Source organism: Scyliorhinus canicula, chromosome 3 (assembly GCF_902713615.1).
Source record: "Scyliorhinus canicula chromosome 3, sScyCan1.1, whole genome shotgun sequence".
NCBI lineage: Eukaryota > Metazoa > Chordata > Chondrichthyes > Carcharhiniformes > Scyliorhinidae > Scyliorhinus > Scyliorhinus canicula.
Genome location: NC_052148.1, coordinates 100,515,812 through 100,537,052, shown reverse-complemented (window position 1 = coordinate 100,537,052; position 21,241 = coordinate 100,515,812). Strand labels below are relative to the sequence as shown.

The window sequence follows — 21,241 nt, the reverse complement described above, 5'->3', positions numbered from 1 at the left end:
ACTAGGGGATTGTCACAGCAACTTCATTGCAGTGTTAATGTAAAGACTACTTGTGACACTAATAAAGATTATTATTATTCTTATGTTCGTTTGTTCTTCTATGGCTTACAAGAGACAGGATTTATAATGGGTATTGTCATCCTGCAAGATCCCCTCTTGTTTTGCTTATTTCAAATTGCAATTTTTCATCAAAGAAAAATGGTTCAGGAAATGCAGAACTGAATCTTTTCCAAATGTGTCTGTATCTTCAGCCTATCTGAGCTGCATCACAATCTTGCCTTCCTGAGCCCTAGGAATTTTCTTTTCTTTAATGTTCAGTCACCTTGCAGAAAGAAGTTCTATAATTTACATACAATTGTCACCTTTCTGGTAAAAATTGGATTTGGGGTAAAATTTGATTTCATCCAAATTGGATTCCAACATCCCAGAAACACACAAAAAAAACAATGGTTGGTTCTGCTTTAATTTCATTTGCATGGGTTTAAAATGTTCAAAATGCACTTTCTCTATGTCACCATCTGTTGAAACTATCATTTACTGGAGTCCAATTCTGGGCACTGCACTTTAGAAAGTAAATGAAGGCTTCAGGCATGGTAGCACAGTGGTTAGCACTGTTGTTTCACAGCTCCAGGGTCGCAGTTTGATTCCCGGCTTGGGTCACTGTCTGTGGGGAGTCTGCACCTTCTCCCTGTGTCTGCGCGGGTTTCCTCTGGGTGCTCTGATTTCCTCCCACAAGTCCCGAAATGAAATGAAAATCGCTTATTGTCACGAGTAGGCTTCAAATGAAGTTACTGTGAAAAGCCCCTAGTCATCACATTGCGGCGCCTGTTCGGGGAGGCTGGTACGGGAATCGAACCGTGCTGCTGGCCTGCTTGGTCTGCTTTCAAAGCCAACGATTTAGCCCTGTGCTAAACAGAAAGACGTGCTGTTGGGTAACTTGGACATTCTGAATTCTCCCTGTGTACCCGAACAGGCGGCCGAGTGTGGCAACTAGGGGCTTTTCACAATAACTTTATTGCAGTGTTAATGTAAACCTACTTGTGACAATAAAGATTATTTAAAAAATAACAGAAAGAGGGCAAAAAGTTTTGAAAATTGATCCAGGGATGAGGAATTTTAGTTGCATGGTTAGCGAAGCTTGAGTGGAGATTTTGAGTGGTTTTCAAAATCCTGAGGGATCTAGCTATGGAGGAAAAAGATTCCCATTGGTGGAAGGGCGAGAACCAGAGGACACCAGTATAAAGTTAAATGGCACAAGAACGGGCAGCACGGTAGCATTGTGGACAGCACAATCGCTTCACAGCTCCAGGGTCCCAGGTTCGATTCCGGCTTGGGTCACTGTCTGTGCGGAGTCTGCACATCCTCTCCGTGTGTGCGTGGGTTTCCTCCGGGTGCTCTGGTTTCCTCCCACAGTCCAAAGATGTGCAGGTTAGGTGGATTGGCCATGATAAATTGCCCTTGGTGTCCAAAATTGCCCTTAGTGTTGGGTGGGGTTACTGGGTTATGAGGATGGGGTGGAGGTGTTAACCTTGGGTAGGGTGCTCTTTCCAGGAGCCGGTGCAGACTTGATGGGCCGAATGGCCTCCTTCTGCACTGTAAATTCTATGATGATCTATGAACCAACAGCACCTTGAGGAAAATCTTTTTTTTTAAATGCAGTAAGTGGGTAGGATCTGGCATGTACTGACTGAGAGAATAGTGAAGGCAGAATCAATCATGCTTTCAAAAGAGAATTGTATAAATACCTGAAGAAGGATTTACAGGTCAATGGGTAGGGGAGCCAAATTAATCTTGCAAAGGACAGGCAGCATGATGACAGGCTGAATGGCCTTGTGTGTTAATGAATCTATTCTTTATTGTTCATCACAATTTCCGCCAGATACCATTTTCTTCCTTTTACTTTCTCCTCTTTCAGCCTCCGAATGGTTCTGCTTATCAGTATTTATAACTGTATGGAAGTGCTGTTTGATTCAAATTCTGCCATAATCCTTCCTCTAACAGTATAATAGACCATGTGTATAAAGGTCGGGTTTGGTTTTACACCAGAACCATTTTAATCCTGCATGATCTACAATTTGTGGCCATATTTCCTATTGTTCCACTTGATGATCCTCATTGCAGTTTATTGTTGGCCCATTATCTACCTAATAATCAAAATTTAAAGTTTGAATTTATTAATCAAAATGGTGTGCCCAAGCATAAGTTAAATTTGTTTTGGTAGCAAGTTATCCTTCTGAATTAATTCTGTATAATGGCTATATTATGTTTATTTCTGGATTTAATGGCACTAGTTTCACTCTAATTTCTTTCAGAAATTTCGGGCTTCTTCCACATACATGAAGCCAATAGCAGCACCTGTAATCTAATTGTTGTCAATGTGTAAATAAAACCTACTTTAAATACAAGGTAACATAGGGCAACACGGTGGCGCAGTGGGTTAGCACTGCTGCCTCACGGCGCCGAGGTCCCAGGTTCGAACCCGGCTCTGGGTTGCTGTCCGTGTGGAGTTTGCGTGCGTCTCGCCCACGCAACCCAAAGACGTGCAGGGTAGGTAGATTGGCCACATTAAATTGCCCCTTATTTGTAAAAAATGAATTGGGTCCTCTAAATTTATTTTTAAAAATACGGAAACTTTTTTTCTTTGAGGACGTCAGTCCAAGTTCTCTTCATTCAGAATGGTTTATCATCACCGTCTCAAGGCAACAAGGGAGTGGAAAATAAATGCTGGCCTTGCAAGCAACATATCCTGTAACTGAATAAAATACAAAGAACTGCCAAGTTTGTGGAAGCAGTTCATCACAACTGGTGATTTCTTAAAACATTAGCTTTTTTATATTTTAAATTTATTCAGCAAATATTCCTATATTATTGGAAACACTTTCCCTGCTGTGGAAACACCCCAGCCTCTAATTTCATTGAATCCCTACAGTGCAGAAGGAGGCAATTCGACCCATCGAGTCTGCACCAACCCTCCAAAAGAGCACTCTACCTAGGTCCACTACCCTGCCCTATCCCCTGTAACCCCGCGCATTGATCATGACTAATCCACCTAACCTGCACACCTTTGGAATGTGGGACGAAACCCACGCAGACATGGGGAGAATGTGCAAACCCCACACGGTCACCCAAGGCTGGAATTGAACCTGGGTCCCTGGCACTGTGAGGCAGCAATGCTAGCCACTGTGCCACCGTAACTTTGCAAGGACTATTTTTGTTTGAGCTGAAGTTATTATCTTGCTCATTAATAGTAGGTCAGTATCAAAACTTTCAATTTTTAGAGATACAAATAATTTGGTAAAACAATTTTCAGATGACACAACATTTTCTGATGGCATTTCTTGTTTTTTCACACAGATCTTCTTTGTGCTTCGAAAGAAGAACAGTCAAGTGACATTCCTGCATGTTTATCACCATACCATCATGTCTTTTACATGGTGGTTTGGAGTCAAATTTGCTCCAGGTAAACTTGTTAACCTGAAAATATTCTATTATTGCTTAGGATGTTGAACCCACAAATCAACCATGAATGTTTGTGCTTCTTGTGGTTAGACTTTCAACAGGTGGCTCACTCAACCACTTTTAATATACGATTGCGTATTTTTGTTCATAAACTATTACTGTACTCAACAGAAACTCTGTGTGCAGCAGTTTGACTTGTCGCCTCACTGAATCTGCCATTCTCCAAAGCATGGAAATTACTTCACACTGGCCACATTGTATAGGATGGACTATAAAATTAAATTGAACAATTGATGAAATGGGGTAATGCCTAAAAGTACAATAAATTATTGCACAAACATAATCTCTTATGCTGTCTGTTGCTAAATCCATGTGCGGAGTCCGCACCTTCCTCCCATGTCTGCGTGGGTTTCCTCTTGGTGCTCCAGTTTCCTCCCGCATGTCCCAAAAGATGTGCTTGTTAGGTGAATTGGATATTCTGAATTCTCCTTCAGTGTACTCGAACAGGCGCCGGAGTGTGGCAACTAGGGGATTTTCCCAGTAACTTCATTGCAGTATTAATGTAAGCTTACTTGTGACACTTAATAAATACCACTCCTGAAATAAAAAGGAACAGTAGCAGTGTGGCTACGAAATTCACTCAATAATATGAAGCAAAGAATAATGGTCAATAGAAAACTTTTTTGGGCTGGAGGAAGGTTTGTAGTGGTGTTCCCGAAGGGTCATTATTTGTATCTTTGCTTTTCCTGATGTATATTAATGTATTTAGATCTTGGTGTGCAGGGAATATTTCAAAATTTGCAGAGTGACAATTAAGGATAGGTAATCAATGCTCGCAGAGCCAATGAGACCCACCTCCCGTGGAAATGTATTTTAAAAAGTGCCCACTGTTGTATAAGTCAGATAGCAACTGAAGCAATTACATTTGTAGTTAAACACTGAAATCAGGAAGTGCGGTCCAAAGTTCTCTTCAGAGACTTTGCTAAAACATTATTTTGCTGGAAGATTTGAAGACAACAAAATACATGAGCCACGAGAAGCTGCTATACTTATGGTCACTAGTTACGCCAGATAAATTTAAAATTATCCATTCCAATGGAAATTTACTTTTGACTGTGAGATGTCTTAAATTGCTGGTAAACAGCCTCCATGGCATTGAAAATTAACTTGTACAAGTGTAAAGTTTCAGTCTTTTAAATTCTAATTGCTACTTACTTTTACTTTGATCAGATCAGTCTGGAAACAGTTAAACTATTGTAGCTATTTGTAAGACTAACGGCAATGTGAAAGCTAATGCAGTGGAAAATAAATGTCTGTTGACCTGCAATAATTACTGACTGCCACTGGGTGGTGCAATCCTGCTTTGAGTGGTCTTTAAATTGGCAAGCAAAGTCCTGTGATCCGTGATTTGGTAATGCTAATTTGGACTGGATATATGGTTTGGGGGAGGGGAGAGAACCAGATTATACACGTTGGTTGTTGCTCTGAGATCCAGCGATCAATATGTTCAACGCTGAATTTTGTTTAGATCAGTACCGTGGGCATTTGTGCATTGAATCACTTGATAAATCTTTTTTAATTTGAAGGGTGGGAGTAACTGATTTGTTCTGTGATTTCTTTCATATTTCAAGAAATATTGCTCCATTCGATGTAATCATTCAGAGAAGTAAAGCTTCTTGAGCTTTCAGCAGACTTTCTGTTGCGGACCTCCAGAACAGTAATCAAAATGCCCTCCAGGACAATCTTTGGAGAGCTGATCCAGCTTCTTTGATTAATTGCTTTTCCCTTTCCCTCCATGCAGGTGGTCTCGGAACGTTTCATGCTCTGGTGAACTGTATTATACACATAATCATGTATTCATACTATGGTTTATCTGCACTGGGACACACCTACCAAAAGTATTTATGGTGGAAAAAGTACATGACCACAATTCAATTGGTAAGTTTTATTTTTATTCTCAGGTTGTGCATGATGTGCGGCCGATTAATTGGCCCAAGGACATTTCAAGTAACTTGTACATTGGATAAGTCCCAGGAGGCTCCATCCCTTGAAGGACATTAGCAATCCAATTGGAGTTTGGTATCAGTCCAGTGAGTGCCTGGTGCTAGCCCACAAGCTATCAGATATTTAAAAATAAAGTTTTGTATTCTGCGGCGGTGGAATTTGAACACTCCCGTACTCGTATTACGATTAGTCTGCCATAACCAAGTGTTTGGGCCAGGTCTTCTTATTTGATTTGTAGCAGATTGAAGATTTATGGTGATGATGTAGAAATGAATTACCATCTTGCTTGTTTATATAATGAGCTGCTTTAACATACACAAAATACATTCAGCGCAAGTTTCTGTCCCTTCTCCAGAGCCTAGCTCAATATTTTCTCAATGGGAATTATTATTTGCAATATAGGTTAATTCTGTTCAAGATGATTCATCTGCAAACTTTAAGTGTTACCATGGCATTACACTGATGAAATTATATGGCTTTATTTAAGAGGATCTAGTTTCAGAGCAAGTTGACTAAAATCTAGCCTGACAAAGGTAATCAACCTGAAGTGTTAGTTTGTTTCTGTCTCCACAGATGCTGCTTGACCTGAATAATTCCAGCAGCCACAATATTTTACTTTTGACTAAAATGATGTTAGAGAGATTCTGTTACAACTAATTGACGTGTTTCTTTTCCCTCCACTTTCAGGTCCAGTTTATGGTGATTACAGTCCATATTGGGCAGTTCTTCTTAATGAAAAATTGCCAGTACCAGTATCCAGTTTTCCTCTACATAATATGGCTTTATGGAGTTAGCTTTATGATTCTATTTCTCAACTTCTGGTACTATGCTTACACAAAGGGGCAAAGATTGCCAAAGAATGCATTGAACAAGTCTAAGAAGGAGCAGTAAAAGTAATGCTGACTGGAATACATTTAATTTGTACTTTTGCTTTAGGCAATGATGAACATTTATTACATAATGTATATAATATACTTTTTTTTTAAACTGGATAATATGGATGTTTCTGTGATTCTCAAGTTGATTTATTAAGGCATGCTACCATGTAGCTGCTAAATGTGTGAAATAAGTCAAACCTCTTAAGACTATTTTGCCACCCTCGCAAACTCAATTCTTCGTCCAGTGTTAACATTCACCTGCTGTAATGTGATTGGTCCAGCTTGTAACACACACACTTCCACCTTTGCCTCCTCCAACATCTCTAATTTTGTGTGTCAAGTGATGCAAATGAGACTTGAGCATTGTTGCACTGTATGTTTGACCTTGATATTGTTTCTTGTGTCAGTAGAAAAGCAGTATCATGCTGTTATTCCCATTTAGGCAGCAGTTGTTCCCATTTAGTGCATGTGGGTAACTTTGATGTTTGCCTTGCATGGTCACAGTAAATGGGGTTTGGACAAAGCCTTTTGTTTGGTAATACTTGGGCAAGGTAGAAACTGATGGGGCCAGGTTTCTGTTTTGTTTGAAGTTTTTCTAGTGTTGTGTTTAAATTACAATTTGAAAGCAGTAAAAAGACAGTTACATCTCATTCAATTTCAGCACACATTGGGGGGTCTATCCTAGTTAGTTTACAGGTGGATAATATATAACTTGTTTCATTTCAATCATGGCTGGCTTTTCTTTAGGGAAAATGTTCACATTTAATGCACATTTTTGTAAATCACCTTTTCGGAAGGAAAAGAAACTCTCATGTTGTGTAAGAATTTAATTTGTGCTGATGGCTTTTTAATTAAAATAAACTAAGTAAACAGCTGGAGAGCCCTTCTCCAGAGATGGTTCAGTGTGGCAATGCCGAGTTCAACTATGTCTATCCTTGTGTTCCTATCTTCGTTATTGAAAGTAATTCTACATTTAAATGTGCATGTGGACACGAGTTTTCAAACTTGCAAGAACATTTTTTACTTGTAAAATTTTATCTTTCTTTCTCTTTACTCAAAATCTCTCAAAATTGCTGGTGATGTCTGTGAATGTGTTAGCTGTAGCTTTTGTAGAAGGCTGAAAATGGTGTTTGGACATATTGGTTGGAAATTGTGGAACTTTAGGCTAAAGCTTTCCCTAGCTGAAATTTCATGCGAGCAAAAGTTTTAAAATGTGAATTCTCATTTTTGAGGTGCTATAGATTTAGATATGTTGGTCACAAATGTTTGCTCAATTTTCAGGGAAAATAGTTAAAGGAATGTTTAGATATTTCAGCTTTTTCATTGTTGAATGCTGCAGTTTATTCCAAATGCATAATTCTATGGTTAAAATATTTTTTACTGATTGGCTTTCGCACTGATTTGGTTTTCTATAATACGTCAGTTCTCATTATCTCTCATTTAATTTGTTGCATTCTTTCTCTGATCAGATGTCACTTGTATGGCTATAGGGATAAAGGTTTGATCATTGGAACAGTTGTTGGGTTTGAATTCCAGAAAACAGACCCATCGACACATGTCTACCCTATTCACAAACAAAAATATTGAATAGGCTTCTCACCAACAAGCTTTAAATTCTTCACTAAAGTAAAAAGTTTTTTTTTTTTTTGCACTCCTTTTTGAAATGCACATTGAATTTCTTTTACATCTGAATCTGTTTTGAATCTAGATTTCCTGCATTTATTGCTGACAGCTGAAATATATTTGGGAAGTCAGGTTAGCAGAACTACAAACTGAGAATTTCACAGACTAGTACTTGTCTGCCATTTGAAAAGGATGTTTGTGTGGCTGCTACAGAAAGTGGAGATCTTGCTATTCTAGTAACGGGCTGTGTTTTAGATCAAAGAATGTTTTGGAGATGCAGTTGAAGCATACAAATCCAGTAGTGAGTTTTCCTCTTTTTTAAAAAAAAGTTGCCAAAAGGGAAGAAATTCCCTAAAAAAAAGCTGACTTCACAGCTGACCACAGTATTTCTAAGTTACCTTTTGTTCTTAGACTTTTTAAAGACTTTTTTGAGTTCATTATGTAGTGTACAAGAGTAGAGTTTTCGAAGAAAATAAACACACTATCCGACTCTTATTATTGCAAACAAGACGCTGAAGGCCACTTATTTTAATAGTGTTGTATCACCGTTAGAAAATCACAATACACCCACCTTTATGTAGTGATGTAACATCGATCAAGTAAATTGGAAAGGCTTAATGTTCTAAAGAGGGTTTAATTTAGTTTTACAATTTTTAAACTTAAATGCTAAGCTATTACAACTTGATGAAAAATGCAGTTTCTTCCAAATTATATATGAAACCATTGGTGGAAAACTACTGATACAGATGCTTGTTTCATATTATGACAAGTACATAAAGAGACATATTGACGAAAGCATATGATAGGTTTGAAAAATTGCACCTTGAGGTTTCTGAAATGTTGTACTCCGTTGTAATAATAGAAGATGAGCATGTTGTATTTCCATTTTAGCAAGTGTTTCCAATTTTTATTTAAGTGGCAGCACTTGCAATGATGTCTCTTAAAATCATTTATATGTACATCCATAATAAACATTTACCATTAATTCTAGATTATGCATTTTTTATTATAACAAGTGAATTGTTTATTCAGCAACTCCATTCATTGATCGATTTTTTTTTTTCTTACATTAATTTTGGAAACCTTAATTTAATATTAATTTCCTTGATGTGCTCTACCGTAAATACTGAAAGCTGTGAAAATCTTTTCATTGAACAAAAGCAACTCCGGTTTTGGGCCAGGAAAATATTTGCCTTGAGAAATCGTTGGTTTTTAGTCTCACTTCGGAAAACCACATCAACATGGATTTATTCTTGGAAGTTGCGGATAGTGCTTCTGTTTAAAACAAAAGCAATTTATCGGTTTGGGTAACATTTCCTGGATTTTATGGTTGGAAATCTATAAGGGCTATTGGTTAAAAAAAACAGTTTTATTGTGTACCTTTGATAAGGCATTTTGGGGGTTATTTTGCAAGTTTCTTTCTAATTGTGTATATTTTATCTTCCTTGTTGAAGTATTTTCTTTTAATAAACATTTTAATTCTCAAATTTTAAAAGTAATCACGGGAACCCTGTTCTTTTGGGTTCAGTAGTTGCCCCTCCTTTCTGCAACACAAAAAAAATGGTCTGTTTGAGGTTGCGGTTGTTTGAAGACAAGTGGGGGTGTGGGGATGGCTATGGCAATATGTTTGTCTTCATCGATGACGTGTTGAAGACTGCGAAGATGATGTCGTTTCTCACTCTGGGGAAGAACTGGATGACAAAGGGTACTCTGTCGGTTATGTCCCATGTTTGTCTTCTGAGGAGTTTGGTGCGTTGTTTTGCTCTGGCAGCACAGTAGCATGGTGGTTAGCATAAATGCTTCACACCTCCAGGGTCCCAGGTTCGATTCCCAGCTGGGTCACTGTCTGTGTGGAGTCTGCACGTTATCTCCGTGTGTGCGTGGGTTTCCTCCGGGTGCTCCGGTTTCCTCCCACAGTCCAAAGATGTTCAGGTTAGGTGAATTGGCCAGGCTAAATTGCCCTCAGGGTCCAAATTGCCCTTAGTGTTAGGTGGGGTTACTGGGTTATGGGGATAGGGTGGAGGTATGGGCTTGGATAGAGTGCTCTTTCCAAGAGCCGGTGCAGACTCGATGGGCCGAATGGCCTCCTTCTGCACTGTAAATTCTATGAAACATTGACAAATGGTACATCGACAAAGTGATTGGTTACAGTGCAAAACAAGGGGCCAAACAAAGCAAATACATGAGCAAGAGCAGCATAGGGCGATGTGAATAGTGTTCTTACAGGGTACAGATCAGTCCGAGGGGGAGTCGTTGAGTCGTTGAGTCTTGTAGCTGTGGGGAAGAAGCTGTTCCTATGTCTGGATGTGCGGGTCTTCAGACTTCTGCCTGTTAGGAGGATCTGGAAGAAGGTAATGCCTGGGTGGGAAGGGTCTGTCCATCTGTTCCCAACCCTGCCCAAGCATCTTCCCATTCTAATTACATAGATAGATAGAACAGTACAGCACAGAACAGGCCCTTCGGCCCTCAATGTTGTGCCGAACAATGATCACCCTACTTAAACCCACGTAACCCGTATACCCATATCCCAACAATCCCCCCATTAACCTTACACTACGGGCAATTTAGCATGGGCAATTCACCTAACCCGCACATCTTTGGACTGTGGGAGGAAACCGGAGCACCCGGAGGAAACCCACGCACACACGGGGAGGACGTGCAGACTCCACACAGACAGTGACCCAGCCGGGAATCGAACCTGGGACCCTGGAGCTGTGAAGCATTGATGCTAACCACCATGCTACCGTGAGGCCCCCGTGCAATTACTCTTTCATTCTAATGCCACACACCTCCATTTCCTCCTCCCTCATGCATGCTTCGAATTCTCCTTTATTTGTCACTTCTGTGTTTATTGTAATAACCAAGAAATGCACTAGACTTTTAAAAATACTGAATTTATTTGCAATGTTGTTTTCTCAGGCCTCAAGTGAATTACCAATGAGAAGGCCTATGCTTTTAGGGTTTTTGCATTCATCACGTGAGCAAGTGTATAATTTTAATATTTTCTAAATTCATTTTTAAATAGCTTTGTTATAAATTTGACGATACGCATTCATTTCCTGGCCCCCAGGAAAGTGGAAAACTGGGAGCAGATGCCTGATAGGTGTGTGAACTCATTGGCCTGTTGTTTTAAATCTGAATAGATAAAAACAAATATTTCAGATGGTGGCAGTCCAAAGACGACAAAGTGCTGGAATTTGTGGAGACCGAAACAGTTAATGTTTCAATTCGAATATAACTTCTTTGGAACTTGAATCGGAACTAATTCCAAAAAGAAGTCCTATTCAACTAGAAACATTGTTTATTTTCCCACAGATGCTGCTACGTATTTCCAGCATTTTTGTGTTTTATTTTTAATCTAGATAGCACTGGAGAAGGCCCGTGCTGCCTTAGGCACACACTTCACATCTTCTCCACCCACATTGTCCGACTGAAACACACATCCAACCTCTCCGCTCAGCTCTTCCAATGCTATTCGGCCTGGCCTCCTATTCTGAACACCTCCATAAACTCCAGCTCGTCCAAAACTTCTGCTGCCTTTATGTAGTCTCATTTTTTGTACAGTGAGAAGTCTTACAATACCAGGTTAAAGTCCAACATGTTTGTTTCAAACAGTAGCTTTCGTGGCACTGCTCCTTCCTCTGGTTCATTCACCTGAGGAAGGAGCAGTGCTCCGAAAGTTAGTGTTTGAAACAAACATGTTGGACTTTAACCTGGTGTTGTAAGACTTCTTACTGTTGTCTCCCCAGTCCAACGCCTACATCTCAACAACATTTTTGTACAAATTCATGCGGTTAAATTATATCTGCAACAGTCCGGGAAAATACTACATTGATAAAAAGTTCGGAGCAGAACAGCAATTAGTTTAGGATTTCCAAAGGGAGGGAGCACAGCCTGAACGGGCCGATTGGCCTGCCCCTTCCGCACGTGCTCCCTCACTCTCCGCAGCCTTCACTCGATTCGCCCAAACTCTCTGGTCGCCCCTGGTTACCATTATCCTATCAGGGCAGCGTTCTGCAGGTCACGGGACAGTCGCTTCGCGTCCAATCGCAGGGCGAGTTCCCCTCGAGCTCCAGATTTGAACTGGGGCCGGGCTCGGCCGCGCGGCTTTGCGCACTGTGATGGCAGCTAACGGACAGCGAGGTTGCGCCGCTGGGGAGCGGCCACCGGTACCGGGGGCACAGTGAGGAACGAATGCCGAGACCATGGAGAGTAAGATAACGCCGGGTCCGTACCGGGCCACTAAGCTGGTGAGTCCCTCTGCACGGCCCGACAGTCTCGACTGAAATCACCCCATGCATTTGAAATGTCGTCCTGTCTGATTTTAAAGCGCCTCGAGTTTGGTTTCTGAAGGGCGGGTGTTCAGCGTGAGAAGTGAAGCGACAATTCCGGGACGATGGGCAGATTTAAAGGCAAAACATAAAATACCGCGGGTGCTGGAAATCTGAAATAGAAACCGGCCCAGCAGGATCCGTGTGTGGGTTGGGTGGGGGAGGGGGTGGAGAAAGATAACATTTCAGGCCCAGGACCCATATTCTGCTGAAAAAGTCAGGGACCTGGAACTTTAACTCTGCTGCTCTCTCCCCACAGATGCTGCCAGACCTGCTGGGTGTCCAGTACTTTCTGTTTTTGAGTTCTTATATGCAAACTGTGTTAATTAGTTTGATTAAGTTCTGGAATCCCCACCTAACACCTCTCCACCTGTACCATGCTGTCCTCCTTTGATCCTACCTCTCTGACCAAGCCTTTGGTCATCTGAGGTAATCTTTCTGTTGTGACTTGGTGTGATATTTTGTTTTATGATGTTGCTGTGAGGTGTCTTAATTATGTTGAAGATGCTGACGTTTTTTTGTGCAGTTGGGTGGCAGGGTACTTGGAATATTTTATTCTGCACAGTTGGGTGTCTCCCTATTATCTACATGTTGCCCATAGTGACATCATTTGCAAGTACAGTCTCAAGCTCTACCTCACCATCAACTATTCCACCACTGTTGTAAAATGATTCTCTCAAAATGAGTCTTTCCCATAATTTGAGGAAGTTAAATAATTATGCTTTTTGAGGAAGACTGTTGCATGTTATCAGATCACGCTTCAGATATCTACAGGAAATGGCACAGACTATGGTGTGTTATTTTGTAACTGAAATTATTTGGGAGCAGTGTTGTGCCTTTATTTTTGTGAAATTAGACTTTTGGTGGCCTGTACTTTGTATCTGAAGTATGATTTTGATAAAATGAAATATTAGTTACCAACTGCCTCAGTCCCAATTGTATTGACAAAAACAACATGCAAAATTGTTTTTTGAGAATTTTGTTTTTGCCAATATATTGGGTCTGAGGCAATTGGTAACTATGATGTGGAGATGCCTGCATTGGACTGGGGTGAGCACAGTAAGAAGTCTTGCAACACCAGGTTAAAGTCCAACAGGTTTGTTTTGAATTACTAGCTTTCGGAGCACTGCTCCTTCCGCAGGTGAATGAAGAGGTTGGTTCTAGAAATGTGAATAACTTCATGCTTCCCTATACTCCACCTGCCTTCAACGTTCACTCCCTCCACCAATGAGGCGCCTTGGCAGCAGTGTGTACCATAGTACTGCAGCAACTCACCAAGGTTCCTTCGACAGCATCTTCCAAGCCCACACCTCTATCTTTGTCCTCTTCACTACCTCTAACACCTGACATACTGGTTTGGTCCTATCTTTTTCCCCTATGATATTTTTTCAGCATAATTATGTGGCATAATCAGTCCCTCTTCCCACAGTCTGGAGTATCCATTGGGTAAGCCCCCCCCCCCCCCCCCCCCCCCCCAAACTACCTTTTACAGGGGCCCTTGAATTTCTCTTTCAGAGGTTCATCCTGCAAAGGCAACAATCAATGTCGTCTCCAGCTTGACATATGCAGTACATGGCATGTTTGTCTGCCCACAGTTTCATTCTTGCTCCCAAAACCTTTAAATGCTCTTGTGTATCTGACAAGCTGCTGTGATTATTTCCTGAAACGTGAACACTTAATCCAACATAGAGGATTCGTCGTTTTGATTTCGAAACTTCTCTTTATCAACTTCTGATGGGCTACATACTTCATGCCATAGATCAATTCAAATGGGCTTTGGTTGGAGAATCCCTGGTGGCAAATAGTTTTTTGAAAAATGCAACCTCTTTTCCCTTGGATATGCATGGCAATAGGTCCTAATCACGGTTTTGAATCTGATAACATCTTTCCAAAGCTCCATGAGTTTGTGGTTGACAGATGGTTAACTTTAGTTGCTTGATACCTAAACTACAAATTATGCCCTGGAAAACTTTCAACATAAAGTTAGAACCCTAGTCAGATTGTACTTCTAAGAGTAGGCCATAGCGTGAGAGAAAATGTGCGACAACTTTTCCGCTACTACTTGAGCTGTAATTGTTCTTGAAGGTATAGCTCCCAGAAATTGGATGGTTATATCCATGACCGTAAGAATGTACTGATGCCCTGCTACCAAAGGGTTGGCTTTATTACATTGTGGTTTACCTATTATCTAACGGGTTCTACAGAATTGCAGTACATCCTTATGCAGTCCCAGCCAGGGACTGTTGACCCATGTCCAAGTTTTCTGAATTTCCACATCTCGTGTGCCACTTTTAGTATTTCCCTACGATATTTGGTGGTATCACTACCTGATGAGCAACTGTCCATTCCTCATCTGCAGGTCTGAGGACGATTCCACTTCCTCATTCAGTACTCCATTCTAAATGTAATAGAACTCTGGAACCCCCACCACCTCCTTTTCTGTGAGAGGTGACTTAATCTATGTAACTCAGAGTCTGCCTCCTGGGCCTCAATTGATGATGTCCGACCAAACATTTCCTCGGAATTATCCTCGTTCTCCAGGATAATTTTGGCTATTCTACCATCTTACGGTGGTGTGACGTCCGTCTCTGTTGATGGACTTTGTTTAGCCATTGCCCTGGTCAGCACACATGAGGGAAAAATGTCTGGAAGTGGTCTTGTAACTTCCCTTGAGCTCTCTGTAATCATTTATGAAGCTATAACCTTCACTCCTGCCAAATCATTGCCCAAAGGTCTACTCTGTCTATTGGAACTTAACCACTCCGACAACTACTGGACCCGATGACGAATCACACTCCAGTTGTACTTTATACAATAGAACTGGGATATGATCTCCACCTATCCCATTCATTAGCCATGGCTTTCATTGAACTCTCCGGACGAAAATCAAATCCCTGTCCGTAAAAGAATTTGCGCCGCTCATGTGTTCTTAAAATAGTTATGAGCTTGGCTCCATCATTGGATGAATATGGGGGTGATCTTCCACTTAGACAAAAAACGTGCATATCTACTATACCTACCTACACAGCAGTGTTTACCTCTGGTCCCCTAAATTCACATAACTGCTACAGTCTGACCTGTGATATTCTCCACCTTTTTGATCCCTTTTCGGAATCCTCCTTATGAATCCCAACAAGTCCCATGGGCTTTCCTTGCAACCGCCAATATTCTGAACAAACATATCCCATTTTATTGCAATGGTAACACCTAGGCCTTTGAGTTTCACTTCCAACTTCAGTACCTTCCTTTCTGGTCTGAGGAGGAAGTCCCTGAGCATTTCCAGCTATGCTCCAGTTTCCTCCCACAGTCCAAAGATGTGCGGGTTAGGTGGATTGGCCATGCTAAATTGGCCTTAGTGTCCAAGAAATGTTAAGTGGGGGTTACTGGGTTACGGGGATAGGGTAGATATGTGGGCTTCAGTAGGGTGCTCTTTGTGAGGGTCGATGCAGACTCATTGGGCCAGACTACTACACTGTAACTTCTATGATTTTCTATGATCCATGCTTGCCTGTCTTCCTTTCATACTCCCACTTTCTATGCTTTTCAAAATTATGGGGGTGATGGTACAAAGGTTTAAATTTATGGATCAGCTTACAATCATCAGCCATCGCTGTTTGGCGAGCTGTCATAACCCTTAGGCCTTCAACATAGATTCTTATCGCAGAAGGTAATGAATTCTTAAAGTTTCAACTCCCAATGCTTTAACTTGCCTATTAAAATTGTTTTGCTTAACCCTTTCAAATTCAACTGGCTGTCTCCTTACATTCTAAAACTTTTGCCTATATGCTTCCAGAAGTAATTGATGCGCATGCAGAAACTCATCATAATCCTGTGACACCCCTCTAACAGGGAAGCATAAACTTCCTGTGCCTGCCTGATAATTTACTTTTCATAGGTAATGTCCACTTTTGCTTTGGCTACTCCATTTGGGTTGCTTTCTCATGCCAAGAAGAATGCCTCTAAATCCTTTCCCTCAAATCGTAGTAGGGCCTGTACATATTTAAACACATCCCCATGAGGATTTGGACTGATATGGGTTACTCTTCCCTCTTGAAATTTCTCAACTTCTGCCATTAACTCCAACCTTTGAAGTTGATATTATTTTGGTAACCTTTCCATTTCCACGTCAAGTTTCCTCATTTCAATTTCCTTTTGAAAAGCCATTTTTAAAACTCCTCCTCCTGTTCCGAACTGCATCTGAATTCTCCCGACATTGGTTTCTCCATCAGTGTTTTTGATGCTACACTACCAGGGCTACTTGCTAGTGAGCTCTCCTAGTTTCTAACAGATACAAACATTCAATTAATACATCATACATCTCTGCCTTCTTAGCTTAGCCATCTACTTTTAATTGACTTTCCAATATTTTGATTAAACTAAAGCCAAGTCCTCCACATGAATAAAGACATTTGTAACTTCCAGAGCCATCCTGTTACGCTATTATAAACCTGGTGCCTCTTTTAATAAATACTGTATCCCAAATCATAGTAGTCTACTGTTGGAAAAGAAAATACTAACAAAAACAAAAGAATAAGGATCTCGGACGCACTTGGATGACTTCCAGTCAATGTCTTTATGCAGTTCAGACTTTCATTTTGGTATTTTCAATGGCCAGGTTGTGTACTTTCTCGACAGACTCCATATTATTTCCTGTTTAAGGCAAAGGATGTGGTAGGCACTCGCTTTTTGAACAGTAGAGCTGTTCTTCCACTTGAGCACGCAGGAGAGAGCATTCCTTTCACTTCCAAGGTCAAAACACTTCTGCTAAGTTCTCTCAGAAGGCATCACAGAAGAAATCGCTGTCCATGGCCAACCCACCAGTTGTCAGTTAACCAATTGAACCAATTCCCTCAAGTGTCCTGGCAAGCATGCTTTAAAGGCACATCCCGATTATGGTTCTGTTGACTAAAAATAAGACAATAAACAAGAAGGACTCTTACAAATGTCATTAGTACTGGACCACATCAACTGGATCATACCTCTCCAACACAGAAGATATCCTTAATACTGGCGCTGGCAGGCAAGATAGCCTCAGGACTCATGCTCTTGGCTACGGAAAACCATATCTATCCCTCTAACTATACTGTTTTCTATTATAAGTACATTCCTTTTTACTACTCGACCCTGACCCACTTGAAAGGCCTCTTGCACCATTGCACTGTGGTTAGTTTGCTGATTCTATGTAGACCCTGCTCTCATCCACACATAAGGAATGGTCAACGTTGAACCTATTAGAAAAGTGCAAGGACTGAGGTTCCTACCTTGCTACCTTCTATATCTTCAATCTGCCTCACTTGCAGTCATACTCTCGTGTCCTTGGTTGAACACCAAATCTGAATTACCTAGCCTAAAGGGTATGACTGCCTCCTGGAACAGTGTCCAGGTAACCTTTATTCCTCTTGGTGGACTGTGAGAAGGCTGAATGGGCCAGTCAAGAGGGCTCGTGTGTTCGCTTATCTAAGGAGCATAAAAGCGGACGTGGCATTTTTACAGGAAACTGCTCTGAAGATTCGGGTGTGGTCAGCGCTGCAGTGGAGGCTGGATCTCAGGTTGTTGGAAGATGAGGTTTGTGAGTGGGTGACGGCTGCCATTCAGGGATATGTAGAGTTGAATTACACGGGTGAGGTTTCGGCCGCCGCACTGTGGAAGGCTTTGTAGGCAGTAGTAAGGGAAGAGTTTATTTCAATACGGGCACACTGGGATAAGACTGAGCGGGTGGAGATGGCGAGGTTAGTGGGTGGGATCTTGCAGGTGGATAGGAGCTATTCAGAGGCCCCAGAGACAGGGTTGCTGAGGGAGCAGCAGAAGCTACAGATGGAGTTTAGGCTGTTATATGAATATGGGGAAAGGGCAAGTAGGATGCTGGCACATAAATTTAGGAAGCAGGGCGCAACGAGGGAGATCGCAAAGGTGAAGGATAGGGGAGGGAAGGTGGTCTTGGACCCGCTGGGGGTGAGTGGGATCTTTTGAGGATTTTTATAAGAGGTTGTTTGAGTTGGAACCCCCGACCAGGGAGAAGGGAATGAGGTGTTTTTTCGAGGGGTTGGAGTTTGAGGGTGGAGGGACTGGTAGAGGTGGTGGAGGGTATGGGGTGATGCAGGTGGGAAAGGCCCCGGGCCCAGACGGGTTTCCAGTGGAATTTTACAAAACAATTTTGGGGGACCCCCCTGCTGGGAAGGGCGTTTAATGAGGCGAGGGAGCAGGGGGTTCTCCCCCCACCGCTATCGCAGGCCTTGATCATCTCGATTTTAAAGAGGGGCAAGGATTTGGAGCAGTGGGTCCTGCTCACTGTTAAATGTGGATTAAAAGTTGCTGGCAAGGTCTTAGCCTCAAGGATTGAGGACTGTGTGCCGGGGGTGAGAGGGGAGGACGAGACGGGGTTTGTTAACGGGAGGCATTTGTCGGCCAACAGCAGGCGGCTGTTGAATTTTTAAAAATAAATTTAGAGTACCCAATTAATCTTTCAATTAAAGGGCAATTTAGTGTCGCCAATCTACCTTCCATGCACATCTTTGGGTTGTGGGGACGAAGTGTCGACGTGGTGGTCTCCATGGATATGGAGTAGACCTTCGACCGAGTGGAGTGGGATGATTTGTGAGAGGTGCTGGGGCGGTTTGGGTAGTGGTTTGTGGATTTGGTCCGGTTGTTGTACCAGGCACCGGTAGCGAGTGTGTGACGAACCGGGTAAATTTGGAATATTTCAGGCTGTATCGGGGGACCAGGCAGGGATGTCCACTCACCCCATTGCTCTTTGCCTTGGCTATAGAGCCATTGGCAATGGCGCTGAGAGCGTCCAGGGACTGGCAGCACGGGGGGCACATAGGGTTTTGCTGTACACTGACGAATTGCTGCTTAGCACTGGGCTAAATCGCTGGCTTTGAAAGCAGGCCAGCAGCACGGTTCAATTCCCGTACCAGCCTCCCCGAACAGGCGCCGGAATGTGGCGACTAGGGGTTTTTCACAATAACTTAATTTGAAGCCTACTTGTGACAATAAGCTATTTTCATTTCATTTTATATTTCGATGGGTATTGGGAGGATTGAGTATTTTGGAGGGATTTGACTGGTTCTCGGGGTACAAATTGAATATGAGGAAGAGCAAAGTTTTTCTGTTTAAAGCAAGGGGGCTGAAGAAGAGGCTGAGGAGTTGCCGTTTGGGTGGGTAACTTTCAATATCTGGGTATTCAGGTGGGGGTGGGAGCAGCTGCACAGGCTGTATTTGGCTTGGTTGGGGGATGAAGGGGGATTTGAGGAGGTGGGATGTGCTCCCGCTGTTGCTGGCGGGACTGGTGCAATCGGTGAAGTGGACGGTTCCCCCGAGACTCTTGTGTTTCAGAATCTCCCGATCTTCATTCCGAAGGCTTTTTTCAGGAGGGTAAATGCACTTTTTTCAGGGTTTGTTTGGGCGGGTAAAGCCCTGTGGTGAAGAAGGTGCTGCTGGAATGGGGTCGAGGGGGGGGTTGGGTTAGCTCTTCCGAATTTAATGAACTACTATTGGGCGGCGAATATAGCCATGGTGATGAAATGGGGTAGTGGTCGGTATGGGAGCAAATGTAGGCAGCCTCTTGTAAAGACATGAGTTTGGGGGGGGGTGCGAGGCGAGTGACCTGGCAGAGTTTCTAAGGCTGGAAAAGATAAAATTCGCCTTGAGAGGGTCTGTGGAGGGGTTTGCCTGGAGATGGCAGCCATTCATTGACTTCTTTGAGAACAGTTAAGATGTCAGCAGTGGGGTGTGTGCAGGTTAGTGGAGTGTTAGGTATTTAGTTGATTTGCTTATTTGCAGCCCGAGTCGGCTTGTTTTGTTTTGTGATTGTTGTTTGATGTTCTGGGTATAGATGTTTTAAGAAGAATAGGGAGGGAGGTGAAAGAGGAGGGGGTGGCACTGTTAATTAGGGAGTGCATCGCAGCTGCAGAAAAGCAGGTAGTCGAGCAGAGTTTATCTACTGAGTGGGGAGAAACTTACTATTGCAATGGTTGAGAATGAGGGGGCACAGATTTAAGGTGATTGGCAAAAGAAGCGATAGCCACCTGAGGGGGAAAAGGATCTGGAATGCACGGCCTGAGTGTGGAGGCAGCAGTGTCAATTGAGGATTTCAAAAGGAAATAGGATCATTATCTGAGAAAGGGAAATGCAGGGCCATTGGGAAAAGGCAATGGAGTGGCAAGAAATTAATTCTCCTTCAGAGGGCCAGCACAGATATGATGAGCCAAATGGCTTCCTGTACAATAACCGTTCTGATTCTAACTCTCGACTGAAGTTCATTTGAGCTGAAGATAGTTACTGTGTATGTGGTTGCCATTGATAGCACTATGTCCACCAGTACCCACATGCTACAACCTGCCCTGTCATTTTTATTGTGATTTAATTTTTTTTAAATTTAGGGTACCCAATTATTTTTTCCAATTAAGGGGCAATTTAGCCTGGCCAATCCACCTATCCTGCACATCTTTTGGGTTGTGGGGGCGAAACCCACACAGACACTGGGAGAATGCGCAAATTCCACACGGACAGTGACCCAGGGCCGGGATTCGAACCCGGGTCCTCAGCGCCGTATGCAACACTGCTAACCACTGTGCCACCGTGCTGCCCTTTATTGTGATTTATTGACTTAATTAGGTTTCAAGTTTACAAATATCGCTCAACAATTTTAATTCAACTGATTACACTCTAAATTTAATGCAATACATATATCTTCCCAGTAGTCTTTTGAGCTGTTGCCCAGGTTGGAGAGAAAAAAAACCCTTAACTCTCAACTCGCCAACTACTTGCCTATTTGCTCACCTACTTAATATCTGAGCGTCAGCTATTAAGTATTTCTATTTGATCAATTTATTCAAATTTTTAAAACTTGCCAGAAAACTCTCCCCATGTGACTCTGTGACCTCGCTTCACTTCCAGGACAGCCAGATCCCAAACCGCTCTGGGGCTCAGCTCTTGCCATTCACT

The 21,241-nt window shown here is 42.2% G+C and overlaps 2 protein-coding genes across 5 annotated transcripts in view; both read left to right on the top strand.

Annotated features, from left to right (window-relative positions):
• Positions 1-8,954, top strand: part of elovl7a (ELOVL fatty acid elongase 7a) — a 49,655-nt gene extending 40,701 nt beyond the window's left edge. For both annotated transcript variants that reach the window (XM_038790985.1, XM_038790986.1), the window contains exons 6-8: positions 3,355-3,460; positions 5,261-5,397; positions 6,151-8,954. In XM_038790985.1, the coding sequence (XP_038646913.1) occupies positions 3,355-3,460; positions 5,261-5,397; positions 6,151-6,354 (447 nt within the window). In that variant the 3' untranslated portion in view covers positions 6,355-8,954. The remainder of the gene's footprint in view (positions 1-3,354; positions 3,461-5,260; positions 5,398-6,150) is intronic.
• A 3,069-nt stretch (positions 8,955-12,023) lies between these two features.
• Positions 12,024-21,241, top strand: part of LOC119962833 (DEP domain-containing protein 1B-like) — a 62,510-nt gene continuing 53,292 nt past the window's right edge. For all 3 annotated transcript variants that reach the window (XM_038790983.1, XM_038790984.1, XM_038790981.1), the window contains exon 1: positions 12,024-12,214. In XM_038790983.1, the coding sequence (XP_038646911.1) occupies positions 12,170-12,214 (45 nt within the window). In that variant the 5' untranslated portion in view covers positions 12,024-12,169. The remainder of the gene's footprint in view (positions 12,215-21,241) is intronic.